This window comes from Chaetomium tenue (assembly GCF_020726465.1).
Source record: "Chaetomium tenue strain MPI-SDFR-AT-0079 chromosome Unknown F5144scaffold_2, whole genome shotgun sequence".
In the NCBI taxonomy this organism is placed as follows: Eukaryota; Fungi; Ascomycota; class Sordariomycetes; order Sordariales; family Chaetomiaceae; genus Chaetomium; species Chaetomium tenue.
The window spans coordinates 5,220,746-5,233,827 of NW_027117330.1; the positions used below are offsets into that span (position 1 = coordinate 5,220,746).

General features: G+C 55.4%; 6 protein-coding genes across 6 annotated transcripts; 3 read left to right on the top strand and 3 right to left on the bottom strand.

Moving 5' to 3' along the window:
* Window positions 1–364: 364 nt before the first annotated feature.
* On the top strand, window positions 365–926 carry F5144DRAFT_610572 (uncharacterized protein; the record flags this gene model as incomplete). Its single annotated transcript, XM_066791664.1, has 2 exons — window positions 365–714; window positions 785–926. The coding sequence occupies 2 exons, from the start codon at window positions 365–367 to the stop codon at window positions 924–926; spliced, it is 492 nt and encodes a 163-aa protein (XP_066647448.1).
* Window positions 927–4,043: 3,117 nt separating this feature from the next.
* On the bottom strand, window positions 4,044–4,752 carry F5144DRAFT_545881 (uncharacterized protein; the record flags this gene model as incomplete). Its single annotated transcript, XM_066787387.1, has 2 exons — window positions 4,044–4,312; window positions 4,386–4,752. 2 exons carry the CDS (start codon window positions 4,750–4,752, stop codon window positions 4,044–4,046), a joined length of 636 nt encoding a protein of 211 aa, XP_066647449.1.
* Window positions 4,753–5,401: 649 nt separating this feature from the next.
* Window positions 5,402–6,531, top strand: F5144DRAFT_150278 (uncharacterized protein). The gene is made up of 2 exons (XM_066782464.1): window positions 5,402–6,301; window positions 6,358–6,531. The coding sequence occupies exons 1-2, from the start codon at window positions 5,681–5,683 to the stop codon at window positions 6,496–6,498; spliced, it is 762 nt and encodes a 253-aa protein (XP_066647450.1). The 5' UTR covers window positions 5,402–5,680; the 3' UTR covers window positions 6,499–6,531.
* On the bottom strand, window positions 6,498–8,249 carry F5144DRAFT_150289 (uncharacterized protein). Its single transcript, XM_066782465.1, has one exon. It carries the CDS (start codon window positions 7,851–7,853, stop codon window positions 6,564–6,566), a length of 1,290 nt encoding a protein of 429 aa, XP_066647451.1. The 5' UTR covers window positions 7,854–8,249; the 3' UTR covers window positions 6,498–6,563.
* Window positions 8,194–9,613, bottom strand: F5144DRAFT_150310 (concanavalin A-like lectin/glucanase domain-containing protein). The gene is made up of 3 exons (XM_066782466.1): window positions 9,262–9,613; window positions 8,724–9,201; window positions 8,194–8,645 (listed from the first exon to the last, which is right to left on the bottom strand). Exons 1-3 carry the CDS (start codon window positions 9,522–9,524, stop codon window positions 8,535–8,537), a joined length of 852 nt encoding a protein of 283 aa, XP_066647452.1. The 5' UTR covers window positions 9,525–9,613; the 3' UTR covers window positions 8,194–8,534.
* A 2,982-nt stretch (window positions 9,614–12,595) lies between these two features.
* F5144DRAFT_643661 (uncharacterized protein) lies at window positions 12,596–12,934 on the top strand (the record flags this gene model as incomplete). Its single annotated transcript, XM_066792824.1, has 1 exon — window positions 12,596–12,934. Exon 1 carries the CDS (start codon window positions 12,620–12,622, stop codon window positions 12,932–12,934), a length of 315 nt encoding a protein of 104 aa, XP_066647453.1. The 5' UTR covers window positions 12,596–12,619.
* Between the last annotated feature and the right edge of the window lie 148 nt (window positions 12,935–13,082).

Sequence of the window (13,082 nt, forward strand, 5' to 3'; positions counted from 1 at the left end):
ACGTCGATCTTATACAAACACCTTAGACGCGAAGCGGTGACTGGACTTCCTATCCACACGTCCAATGATAATTGCCTAGGGTATATTGCCCGATTAATTAGTGGTCCCGGCATCTAGAATCTGCCGGCGCACTCAAATTGCCCTGGTTTTGAGAGGCCCGCTTTCGTTTAGCCGCGGAAAGAGTTTCGGAGACGGCCAGTTTGGGAGAAGGTAATAGCAAGGTCAAAATGGGGATGGGGATGGGGATGCGAGGAAGATCTGTGTTTATAAGGCAACTCAGGCCCGTACAGGATTACCTAGCGCGTGTTGAAAAGCCGCTGAGTTAATGTAGGCCTTGGCTCAATGAACTTCCAGCCCCTACAAGATGCGCCCATCCACTGCCGTCATATCTCTCCTTCCAGGAGCATCCCTGGCAGCAGACAACTGTACCGAAACCTCCCAATCGCCCGGCAGCCCCACGTATTGGAAGATTGATGACTTCATACTAAAAGTCTACAACTGGGACAACGGCGGCTCCATGGGCACCTTCGGCTTCAACTCCTACCACTCGGCGACCAACAGGATTGTAGAATGCATGGTGCAAGATGTTGACCTGGCAAAGCTCTGGGATGGGGAGTGGTCGAAATGTGACGCTCCTGGGACCGTCTTCCGGTTCAATCTGGATGAGATAAGTCTTACCGTGAGGGAGACGTGGACTTGTGAAGGGGTTTCGGGGTGAGTAGACCTTTGTCTTGGTGTTGGGCTTGGTTTGAAAGCTTCGCTAACATTTCGTCCTTATTCGTAGAACGAGTTTTAGTGCCAGTGCAACAGGGAGCATCATGTTACACGGCTGCCTTGACGCAGACACGGAAAACGGCGTCGAGTCGGATTGCAATCTGATGGAGTTGGAAATGGCGACCAATGTAACCTCGGCCGCGATGCGGTAGCTGTCTTATTCACAACCAATATCTTCACCTCACATTCCATGATAGATTCGACGGACTACCTACATTTGCATCGGTAGGGCTTTGAGACTTGTATCTGGATAAAGCGACCTCTGGCAGCCGCAACCAGCGGTGAAAATGATCACTTTCCAGATGCCAAAGCACGGCCCCTAATAGACAACGGGCTTGTCAGCTACACATTCGAGATTAAGAGTACCAAGTTGTTGTTAAGAAGCCGAATTATATGTGAGATGCTTACTTGCAGTGGTAGACCTTTCTTATTACCTACCTACTGGCGGGATCGTGGAGGGTTCTTGGAAGTTACGCCGCTGGAGGGGGAGAAGGGGGGTAGAGTGATTGCACCGTAAATCATCGCCTTGGGTGGCTCAAACAAGTCATTAAGTTACAGAGATTGCTTGCTCTTCAATCCGACGCGTGTACGAGGGAGGTATTCCCAACAAGCCAGGGTCAGTTAAGGGGGATGATGGTTCCGAAAACAGTGCTCAATGTTAGCAGGGGTTTGGCACTCAGGCAATCACATCGTTTGGACTCTTTTACATTGCTGTAGTAATAACAAGCCACCCGAGTCAGGAGAAGTTGCTTAGGAAAATGGACACCTCGATCTGCGCATACTGGGTTTAGAAACACAGGGAAAGGTCAAGAGCAACACTATAGAATCTGAATATGATACGCATGAATTACAATTGCAGGTGTTTGTTCTCCTGTATTACTTGGGGCGAGGGAAAGCGGGGCTAGGGAGTGGTAGAGCTCCCAAAACTGCGTCCTGGTAACTCCATCGCCATTTTAGACCCGTGGTAACTGAAGCTGAGGCAGCCTAGAACTGTAGCCCTCTTGGTCAGTCGGGCTGAATCTTGTTCAGGTCAAGGTGGCAACCGCCCAGTTCCAAAGAAGGAAAAGTAAATCCATGGTGTCAATTCTAGGCGACACGTCGTGTTGAAGCCTTGTTCCCCGCTCTAGAGTCCATCAACCTGTCAGGCCTTGAGTATTCACTGGCGTCTGAGGGGGTGGATGGGCTACCTGACTCAGAGACCCTGGGGCTCTGCGGAAGCATCAACAAAACCATGCAATAGGTATCGCCGCAAGACTGGCCGAGGCAATCGAGAGACTCGCTGCAACGTTCGTCAATTCTGATATCGAGTGGACTGAGCCCACTAAAAGGCCTTACGAAACCAACTAGCTACAAATGGCACGTCCCGGTAACGGCTTGGGTTCACCCCGGGAGGGAAACGACGGCAGCTCGGTTTATCGTCGAACCAGGCTCCAAGCTGGATTCCGGTCCCCGGCCGTGGGTGCTGGAGTATCAAAATCACCTTCGTAGCCTGCTGGAACTGTAGCTTTGCACTTTGGAAGAACGAACGAGAGTTAGTAGGCGACTAGACGCTGTAGTGAGCCCATACCGCAGATGCCGGGATTACATCAACTATGTTTGGACCTTTAACCCACTGGCAAGATACAATTTTCATACACTCCGCGTCGTAGCGTGGGACGATGGTAACACTGATCTGGGGATATTACAGCGCTAGCTAGGAAAGCATGTCTACACAAGCGAGGCAAGGCAGGGAGGTGGCAGGCTCATCGGGATCAACCGGATGGTCCCGAAACGGCAGGGCACTTATCATACTTGGCCCGTCTTCGGGGCCTTTCTCTCCTCCAAGTCATCGCGAGCTCTCCAACAACGATCTGCAAGAAGAAAGAACGGCAGGCTAACCCACAAGACCCCAGCCCAGAGAAAGTCAACGAGAAGAGTGTCGAGTTTTACGTCTACATGCCGCAAGAGTCCGACTTCCCTTACAATGCGCCCAGGAAATCCTGTCCCTCTTCCTCCTCAAAGTTGCAGCCGTTGCTTCAAAAGTCCAGAGTGTTGGCGGCAACACAGGGCGAGCAGCGAGCTCAGATTTTAGCGAACAAGATGACAGCGAGCCGTGGGAGTGGTTGAACTCGACCTTTAAAACACTTGTCAGAGACGTGGAAATCGCGGGACTTGCCCACAACATCACCGAGGCCTACACACTTGCATCCCAGCCTTTAATCACTACGGACTGCTACCGATCGAACCCAACGAGTGAGACCCAGCACATTTACCTGCTCTTTTGTGATAGTGGCGAGGGGACCGGTCTCGACTGTGATGGTAGCGGGGCTCTCCATGGAGTGTGGGGATCTTTGTCAGCGGCTCGAACAGAGGGAAGTGTAGTAATGGGAGATATTGGGAGATGTCAATGGGGGAAGTTGAGACAGGAGGAAATGGATCGTGCTCTGCTTGTCATTGAAGAGGACTAGCAAGTGGTCCCCATATGGAACAGGCATAGTTCGCCCGAGATAATACACAGTCTCTATTTGTTCTGGTTGTCAACCTAATACTTGGTTAAGTCACGCTGTGTCCCATACACGCTGTATAAAGATGGCTATGCTATGCGCGAGATATAATCACCCATGCTCCTTTTTTACAAAACCATAATCATTGTCATCGAATCATTGTCATCGTAACGTCGTCGCTCGTGTTCGTGGCGCTCATAAGCCCTCCGCTGGGCGGCCCTTAATACCGCACAACGTGCCATCTCTAGAGAATGAGAGATAAGAAACCCCTGTATATCCGGCCCTACCACCCGCTCTCGTCGTCCGTGTCGCTATAATACCCTCCTGATTCTCCAGGATAATACCTCCTATCCCTTTCTCCATCCCTCACCGTAAACGCCCTCTCCCACCTGACCCCCCTCCTCCCCGCATCCCTTAGTGCCTCCCTCTCTCGCTCCCTCTCCCGTTCCCTCTCCCGCTCCCTCAGCTCCCACTCCATCTCCAATTCCCTCTCCCTCTCCCTCGCCAACTCCCTCTCCCTCCCCAAATCCCTCTCCTCCCCCCTCATATACCTCCTCACCGTCGCCCCCAACACATTATCCCTCCCCGACGGATCATACCCACCACCCCCACCCCCACCAGTACTCATCCCCGGCCACGCCCCCACCAAATACTCACAATCCACACAATACCCCGCCACCACCAACTCCCTCCGCCGCAAACAGCCCTCACAGATCGCCACCACCGGCAACCCCTGCTGCTGCTGCTGCGGCGGTGGCGGCGGCGGCGGCCTGTTCACGCTCACACTCACACGCCTAGCGCGACGCTGTGGCCGTGGCCTGGCGCGTCGCTCGTCCAGATCAGAGGACTCGTCCGAGGAGGAGATGATGGCGGGGGGTCTGCTACTGCCGCGGCGGAGAGGGCCGGGGGAGGGAGACCGGGGTAGGGGTCCGGGTGCGCGGAGGATGGAGCGTGGGAGGGGCGGTGGGCCGCCCGGGCCCGGGCCGGGTGGGAGGGGGCCGGAAGAGCCGCCGCCTCGGCGGGAGGAGGGCGGTGGGGGGGTGGAGGTGTAGGGGCTTGGGTAGGTGAGGGTGTTTCGGCGGGTGGTGGTGGTGGTGTGGCCGCTGCTGGGGGGGGCGGGGGTGTTACTGCTGGTGCTGCTGGCGCTGGGGGGGGGCATGCAGGTGTGGGCGAAGGGGTTGGGGCAGGTGCAATCCGGGTGGATGTGCACGTAGCCGTAGTTCAGGTTGATGTTGACGGGGCGTTCCGGGTAGTCGTCGATGATGTCGTTGACCATGCGCACGTCGGTGATGCCGACGACGCCGCGGTCCCGGTCGCGGTCTCGGGTGTGGTCGACGACCCGGCGGATTTCCCGGTCCCGGGGCCGGTCCCATTCCCGGCTGGCTTCGCGGTCACGGCGTTGGCGGGAGCGGTTGATCGCCTCGGGAGTGCGGATGTGCGCTAGCGGGCGTGGACGCCGGACGGGGTCCATCCATTCAGGGGCATAGCGGGCCATGTTTGTTTTGCCCTCGTGTTACCCAGGGATCCGTCTTCGCCAAGTGCCCTCGGTTCAGCCCTAGAATCCCAAAAAGAGCGCCTGCTGCACTTAATCGTTTTGACGTCTTTGACGCCGTTCCCCCTCAACAACGGGGAGGCCACGGGTTGCGTTAAAGACGGCACAAAAGGTGGAAATTCAAGATTTTAAATTGTTCTGCGACGTGTAAAACTCATGCACACAGCCCAGCGGGGCATCAAATCAAACTCTCGCGCTTCTGACGCGCTGCAGCAACGCCTCGAGTTTATGTGCCCAACCCGAGCCTGGTGCAACCGCTTGGCACAGAAGTTGCAAAAGATGCCAGCGTTCAGGGTGGTCAACCCTGTCTAGATCCACTCGCCGGCATCAACAGGGCTCTGGATAGGCTGGAGAAAGTTGGCTAGCTGCAGGCAGGCGGATAGTAAGACAGTCCCAACGGCATGAGATGGCAGAACTAAGCACACAAGTGGGCTGAACCTGCTGAGAGATTTACGGACCTCATGATCCCATCTTGCACGAGACCACCACGATGCGCTGCCGTCAACAATCCCTGTGTAGCAAGGGGACAGGGGGGCAAAAGGGGGGCTCAACTCTCACAATTTGGTAAACAATGCCCACGTCAACTGGTGCTCAGGAAATGCTTGTTTCTCACAGCGGCTTGCCACAAAAAGTACCACCGAGTGACAAGCTGCAGCCCTAAGCCATGGCGTCGGACTCGCGAGTGGACCGTGGCTCGGCAACCATCCGTCCCGACTCCCGACAATGCACATGAACCGCAACCACATTTCGAGTCCACCAGTTCACATGCAATATTTCTGGCTCTCCGACGACCGAGACTACACACCAACACAGTAACCCCAGAACCCATAACCCATAACCCACTAACCCACCAACTCCCACCCCAAAAACCATGCCTCCACCTCCACCCCCTCCCCCTCCCCCTCCAAACCCTCCAACAAACCTCCTCCCCTCCACCACCAACCCCAACCCCAACCCCATCCCCCCACCTCCCCTCCCTCCTCGCCCACCCAGCACAACCCTCGTCTCTCTCCTCATCTACAACGGCCACCCCTTCGCCGACCACTGGGAATACTTTGTCGCTTCCCCCTCCCTCCCGCACACACATCAAGAATATGGGATACGGGACAGCGGGACAGTGATCCAGGCGGCGGGGAATGTTAGGCAGGGGTTCTGGTTGGAGGTGAAAAGGGGGTGGGATTTGGAGGCGGAGGTGGTGGGAGAGGGGCAGGCTGGGCGCGATGGGGGGAGGGCGGTTTGGAAAAGGGTGGGGTTGGGGTGGGTTGGCTTGGGGTATTTTGAGGGCGTGGGTGAGAGTGTGGGGAATGGAAATGGGTATGGGAATGCGGATGGGGGTGGAGATCTGGTCGAGGGTGTTAAAAAAGTGTTTGAGCGAGGGAAAGATGGAGAGGTGGTGGTGGAGGGGGTGGCTAGGTGTGAGTTTGAGCGGGCGTTGTTCAAGGTGCCGGCGCCGGAAAAGACGCTGAGGACGGTGGATCGGGATAGGGGAGAGGTAGGTTCCGGGCGACCATCCCGTTCCTCCATGATGGGGAGAGCTAACATGTACAGCGCAATAAGCCGGGGAAGATCACGCAGCGGAACTGCCAGACATGGGTGGTTGAGTCCGCCGAGCAGTTGGTGAGAGAAGGCATCTTTGAACAGGGAGTTCTGGACTACCTGCGAGCGACTAGCATCATGACACAGCCTTGACCAAAAATGGACTTGGATTTGTTCTTCGGTTTGTTGTTGGCAGTATTAGCCCGCCTACCACCCCCTTACAGCCGCGGCTTTGTCCGCTCCAGCTCGGCCACGACCTGGTCGTACCGGTCATACGCATCCTTTTCTGTATCGAAATTGAGCAGCCACTGCTCCCGCACCAAATGGATCATCTCAGGGTTCTTCCACACCTTATTCCAGTCCGCCTTATGCCACCGCTCCCGGGTCTGCGGCCCCATGGCCTGCGCGCGGTGTACCCTCTCGTACCTCAACTTCTCGTATGCCCGCAGCGCTGTGGGAATCTTCTTCTCCCCGCTCAGCTCCAAACACGTCGCCAGGGCCACTCCATCTTCGATCGACTGGCTCGCGCCCTGAATAGATGTCGGTAGGAAGGGGTGTGCCGCATCGCCTATTAAGCAGATCCGGGCCTTGGGTGAGATGAAGGTCGGGAGGGGGTCGCGGTAGACCAGTTTATGGTCGATGAGCCGTCCGTCGGGGGTTGCCTTGACCAGCTCGTGTACCACAGGGCACCACCCCTCGAGGTACTTCAGCGCCTCTTCTGGCTTGCCCGGGAACTGCCAGCTCTCCTCGATGTTCCCGTCGTCGATATGCGTAAACACCCAGTTTACCTCAGTCCCATTCTTGATGCTCGACGCTAGGAAGTGGATATCCGGACCGATAAACCCCAGATGCGAATCCCCGTGTGTTACTAGGTGCTGGATCACGGGGTTGTCCCGGATACGGTCGGCCGGGAACCACGCCCGGTAGACAGCATAACCGGACGATTTGGGGTTCTCGTCAGAGCCCAGTACAATCTTCCTCCCGCGCGACCGCACCCCCTCAGCAGCGATGACCACGTCTGCCGAAACCCGCTCTCCATTCACCACTACGCCTGCCTGTGGAGGGAAGTCCGTCTCAAAGTAATCCTCCACCCTCGAGCCCAGCCGGATATCGATTCCCCGAGCCACGGCATGCCGATAAATGATGTTATGCAACTGGCCCCGGTGGCCGTTAATCCGCCTACCCCATGCCTTCTCATGCGCAAACGACTGGCGCGTCACAAACTTGCCCTCGTGGTGGTACAGGTCGAGCCAGGTAGTCTGACGGGCGATGGCTTCCATGGCGTCGACGACCCCCGGCCAACGCTCAAAGGCCCGCGAGCCATTGGGGTCGAAGCTGATGATGTCGCCGATGCGCGTGATCTCGTCGATGTTGTCGACCTTTTCGAAGAGCGTCACCGAGTGCCCCTTGCGGTCGCACTCGATGGCCGCCGCCAGCCCGGCGAAGCCTGCGCCGACGATGATCACCTTGATGCCGGACGGCGGAAGGCGCGGGAATGTGTTTGCCATGTCTTTTATCGTCTCCCCTTTCCCTCTATCGGAGTAAACGTGTGTCGAGTTAAGGAGAGTCGAAGAGTGGGATGAGGAGGGTCATGAACGAAGAAGGGTTGAAGTCTTAGGATTGGTATGAACTGGCCACGCCGGCACGGGGCTTGTTTTAACCCCGACGGCAATTGACCTGTCATGATGCTCAATCCAGCATGGCTTCCTGCGGGGCGTCCTGGGTTGTTGGTTCTGACCATCTTCCGCCAATGGCTGGTCCGGCTGAACTGCCGACCCCCGCATTGTCCGGGGTCCATGGAACTGTACACAGAATCCGATGATCATCCTCGAGATATCCATCTCAGGGTCAACTCCGAGAATTGTCAAATATCGAAAGCCAGGGGTATCGTGATCTGATGTTATTATTGTTACCAAGCAAGCCCCTGACTTCATGTTGGACCCGCGATATCCGGACCAGTTACTAGTAAAGCGAGAATCACCATTCACCAAAGCCAACAGGTGAAGAATAAGTTCTTCGGATATTTGTACTGCAGCCAACAGAAGCTAGATGCAAAGGGCAACTATGTACACGAAAACCCCCTACTACTCCTAAGCCCCTGAACCCCTGAACCCCTGAACTCGATCCTCATCAACCGTGCTGGAATCTGATATCTTGTCCTCTTCAGAGTGACCTTGCAGGGCCACCGTTTACAGGCACTGAGAGTACCACTGGTTGGAAGCCTGGCAGGTCGAGCCGCTCTGGCAGCATGACGGGCCTTGCCAGCCCTGGCCACCGCACTGTCCCCACTTGGCAGAGCACTATAGATGGTTAGTTAGCGCGGGATCATTATGGTGCTTGCTGATAGAGAAGGGAAGGGGGAAGGAACATGGACGTACGTTGCCACCGCCAGTGTTGCCGCCGCCGGTGTTGCCGCCGCCGTTGTCGCCGCCGCCAGTGTTGCCGCCACCGGTCGAGCCACCAACGTTGACGGTAGAGGAGCCGCTGGAGAAGTAGCCCTCAGTGGCAACAATCTGGTAGTCGTGGGTGCCGAGGCGGAGGCCAGACTGGGCCCAGGCGTCGAAGTGGGCTTGCATGTTGACGCTGCCGCCGCTGCGCTTGTTGACGCGGACCGACCAGAACTGGTCGAAGCTGCTGGTGCCCTCGATCGACGGCTGGTTGGTGCGGCGGGTCTTGTAGACGTTGTAAGTCGAACCGTCGGTGGTGACGCTGCCGAGGCGCTGCGCTCCGGTCGAGGGGTCGTAGGTGCCGAAGTTCTCAACGACGTAGTACTCGATAAGAGGGTTGCGGGTCCACCCGTAGACGGCAAGGTACGAGTTGCCGTTGGGGTTGTATTGAGCCGTGTAGTTGATGGTCCTGGAAGCCTTGTTAGCCATGTCTCAAGGTTGGTCCTGTTTTAGATTCCATTCAACCTACCGAGCAGAGCCCGGGTTCCAGCCCTTGCCGCCGACCCAGTTGCCGTTGCCGGACCAGGACGCGCTGTACTGGCCACCGGCCTCGTTGGTGTACCGAACGTTACCAGCACCATCAGTCCAGAAGGAGAAGTAGTAGCCGTTGTGGGTACCCGTCTGGCTGCTGGTGAGCGTCTGGCGCTTGTGCATGCCGGGCAGCTCGCCGGGGGCGGCGACAGCCACGACAGCGGCCGCGGCCGCGAGGAAGAGGGAAGAGATGGCAACCATGATGGCGACTCAGTGCTCGAGGAAGCTCTACGTCGGTGGGTGAGAAACAGGGTGAGGAGCTGGCCCCGATCCTGGAAGGGGATGGCCGAGGATGTTATATACACACTTCCAGAGGCTCGCAGCTGAATCTGGCTCGGAGCATATACCCTCGGCGCGTCCCCAGAACGCTATTCTTAGCTTAACCTCTGGACTTGTTGATGCCGCCTCCCGATTCGGGCTGGGGTACGCTAGCCTCGAAGTGATCGCATCCCCTGTCGTCTCCATCAATGCTCCGTTCCCACCCCCTGCGTGTCATGCAACGCACCCCGCCCTTGGCATTCATTTTGTTGCGGCGTCCATGCTGATCCGGGCCTATCCGAAGCTTTAACTTGGGATGGTCAAGGTGTTGGACAATCATGCCCCAAAAACGAGCTATGCTGTTACCCTGTAAGATGCTGTCCTGGACTTAGATCCCACTGGCTTCTCCCCGGCGTTCAACTTGCCCTTGTCCCTGACGATAACAAGCAGTTGCTAACAACAGACTGGAGCCCTGCCAAAGTGAACCAGACTCCACCGCTCAGCTATCGATCATGGGGCATCCGGCTACCCCAGGGATAAGCCTCCGAGCCAAGATAACTGCTCGTCCTCGGATGCAACAATGGAAATAGCCAGGGGCCGCAAACTTCACCTTCTTGAGAAAAGCATCCCACCAGCAGGTACATGCTACGCTCAGCTCAGTGCACATGAGCCACACGTCCCACAAACATCACGGCGCAGAAACCCGGTCAGGCATTGATGAAAGGGGCTCAGCAAATGAGAAAGGGCCAGTCAGCCTCGTTGAAACGCGATGCGAGCCGGGTAGGTGGGACCTTCTAGAAAGATGCCGGCAAAAATGGCCGAGAAGCTGCACAGGCACTGACTGCCGATTCAACCGCCGGCTAAACGACACCTGGTGCGACCCAAGGACCGGGACCGTTGGGCGGCAAACACTCAAGGGTCCTTTAGCTAGGTTCTTGGGCACTGAGACGCCTGGTTGGTCCCATGAGGACTTCACACTTGCTGAATGAGGGAAGTACGGCTCTTCCACCCCGAGAATTACTTCCGAGAGCAAAGCAAATGGGGGAACGGAACGTCACAACGCCACCACGTCGCCATCACGCCGCCAACCCCGACACGTCCAGACCTTGTATTTGTGGCAATAGACGCCAGGGCCACGACGGGGTTGTATTACATGGTCCAAACACAAAAACACCGGAAAAAATCCTCACTCTAAGGATGATTTCAAGCCCGAGATCTTCGTGATGCAAGGAGCTGATCCCTATGATCATGCTGGGTACGCCATCCGGGCCCTATTCCGGGGAAGATCGAAGATCGCCAATTCTCACATCTCCAGATGTTTACAGAATATTCCCACTCCACGTTCGGGGACTTTTGGGCCATGTGCTCAAGCACTGTCACATTCGGCTCCCATGCGTGCTGAACCGCCACCGCCAGACTCTCTCCTCTCAATGCCACTCAAGTGACTTCGCCAAACTTTAGCCAGAATTCATCCGTGCAGGAATCGGGACTTGGAGTAACATCGCAACTCTTGAGGTTACCCTTCTCAAAAACAGGCTGATATTACCAACCTCCCTTTGAGATGGTGCCTCGATTGAGTTCTATTCCGGAGAGCAGCCGGTTCCAGCCGGTGTGGCTTCCCCGGAAACTTGATCCAATACCCCTGACAGCGTCTCGATTTCATCAAAAGACTCATCAATGGTCCGCCGAGCCGCACAACCACCAAGAGCTATGCGCCAGTTCTCCGGCAACATTGGGGAGAAGCAGGTTATCGGTTGGATACCCGGGCTCAAATCCTGAACGGCCCAAAGCAGCTATTGGAGCGGGTCTCGATAGTCGCTACCAATATCTTTGAGTGAATGTTTCTCTGCAACTCTCTTTCCCTCCAAAGCTTTAAGTTGTTCCTGGGGATCTTTCTTGGCTCTAACCACGAGATGCTAATTACTAAAATGGCCCGATACGCGGTGATTGAGGCGCTTCACACTGAAGGTCCTTACCCAATAATCGTAGGAAATGGCATTGGTTCACCGAACCCCTTGGTAGCGTTATTCGAGGCGAACTACTTGGGTACTCGTCTTAGCCTCATTGCGCAACGGTCCATGACCGCGTTTTACCTTTTGCCCACGACACACGGCTTTAAGGCTGACCCTAAGCCAATCCAGACGGGGAAAGATAGGGGAAATCTTGAAATAAAGAAATGGCTACGTAACTAAAAATAACCTAGGTACCCTCAAAGGCGTTGCCTACCTGCAAGTCCCTTTATTGTTTTTTTTTTTTTGAGAGGGGGGGGGGGGGGGGGGGCTCGATGCTGGGGTTGTATGAGTTATGAGAAAACCGAGTTCTTCACACCATTTTGGCTGGGAAGTTGAAAATACGGCATTATATCACAATTGTAATATGTAATTTAGAATGTTATTCATGATAATAACCAGTGATATCTTCTTGTACTACTATGCCAAACGAACAACGAACATCTCTGACCACATAGGTCCAGATTCATCTTGGCCAGCCATCACGGTCTAGCCACGCCGAAAAAGGCCGCAAGAGTTGAATAAAAAGGCAATCGAGGGCCCGAGATTGACGCCTTTGTCTATTGTGTCATTTCAATCCGACTTCGGGGATTAGTGTTCTTTGTGAACAACCCACTAGATACCCAGATAGGTAGGTCCTTACATGTACTTTACTTTGACAAAACGATTCTTTCAACTCGACTCTGCCCCTGAGTTTAATTTAAAGCTCGTTATGATACCGTCTAGTCCCCGGTGAGCGCAATCGCTTGTAAAAAAAGGCTACAGCTTCACAAAACGTTGGATACATTGCCGACAACGCAACGTACCAACCAAGCCGGCGGTATCAAGCCCAACAGTCCTCTCAATCTTACTAAGAGGATAATTCCGAATACTTGCCAACAGCCACTTATCGCGCTTTCAACCCCTTAAACAAACACAGCACTCGTTCGGAACCCGTTCCAGTCCGTCAAAAACCCAGAACGGAACAAACGCACCCTCTCGGGCTCCTTCGTACTTGTTACTCGACAGGAACTCACGACATCGCATACCATGCCCGAGTCGACTTTCGATAAGTTTGGCCTCGGTCTCCTCTGCGTTTTTTTTGGCCTGTGCTATTATCTCATTAGCCGGATCTGCATTGGTTGTTTCCTAGCCAGCATCCGGATCACGTACGCCGTGGTCAAGCACATCATCCTCATCCTCCCGGCTTTCGTTAAAGTTGTGAAGGATGTGTGTCGGATTTCCTTCGCTACGCCGCCACCGTGGTTGTATTGGCTGGTTGTCGTTCTCAGCTCCATGACGGCGATCGTCCAGGTGTCGTTGCTAGCGGACCAGCAGCGTCGGGCGACTCAGGCCTGGTGGTAGACACAGGCGGCTACTTATTTTAGTTGGAGACTATTTGTATTGTTAGTACAGGGGATGGATATGGTATGGTAGGCAGAGTTCGGTGATGGGTATTTGGGTTGAGGGTTATAGATTATCAAATTAGAAGCACGATACGGCGAGTGAATAC

What these genes read in the sequence shown, in the direction of transcription:
- F5144DRAFT_150278 (XM_066782464.1), top strand. Translation starts at nt 5,681, where the DNA reads ATGCCTCCACCTCCACCCCCTCCCCCTCCCCCTCCAAACCCTCCAACA. An exon ending in TGGATCGGGATAGGGGAGAG is followed by an intron (nt 6,302 to 6,357) that starts GTAGGTTCCGGG and finishes TAACATGTACAG; the next exon opens with CGCAATAAGCCGGGGAAGAT.
- F5144DRAFT_150289 (XM_066782465.1), bottom strand. Translation starts at nt 7,853, where the DNA reads ATGGCAAACACATTCCCGCGCCTTCCGCCGTCCGGCATCAAGGTGATC.
- F5144DRAFT_150310 (XM_066782466.1), bottom strand. Translation starts at nt 9,524, where the DNA reads ATGGTTGCCATCTCTTCCCTCTTCCTCGCGGCCGCGGCCGCTGTCGTG. An exon ending in TGGAACCCGGGCTCTGCTCG is followed by an intron (nt 9,202 to 9,261) that starts GTAGGTTGAATG and finishes CAAGGCTTCCAG; the next exon opens with GACCATCAACTACACGGCTC. An exon ending in GCAACACTGGCGGTGGCAAC is followed by an intron (nt 8,646 to 8,723) that starts GTACGTCCATGT and finishes AACCATCTATAG; the next exon opens with TGCTCTGCCAAGTGGGGACA.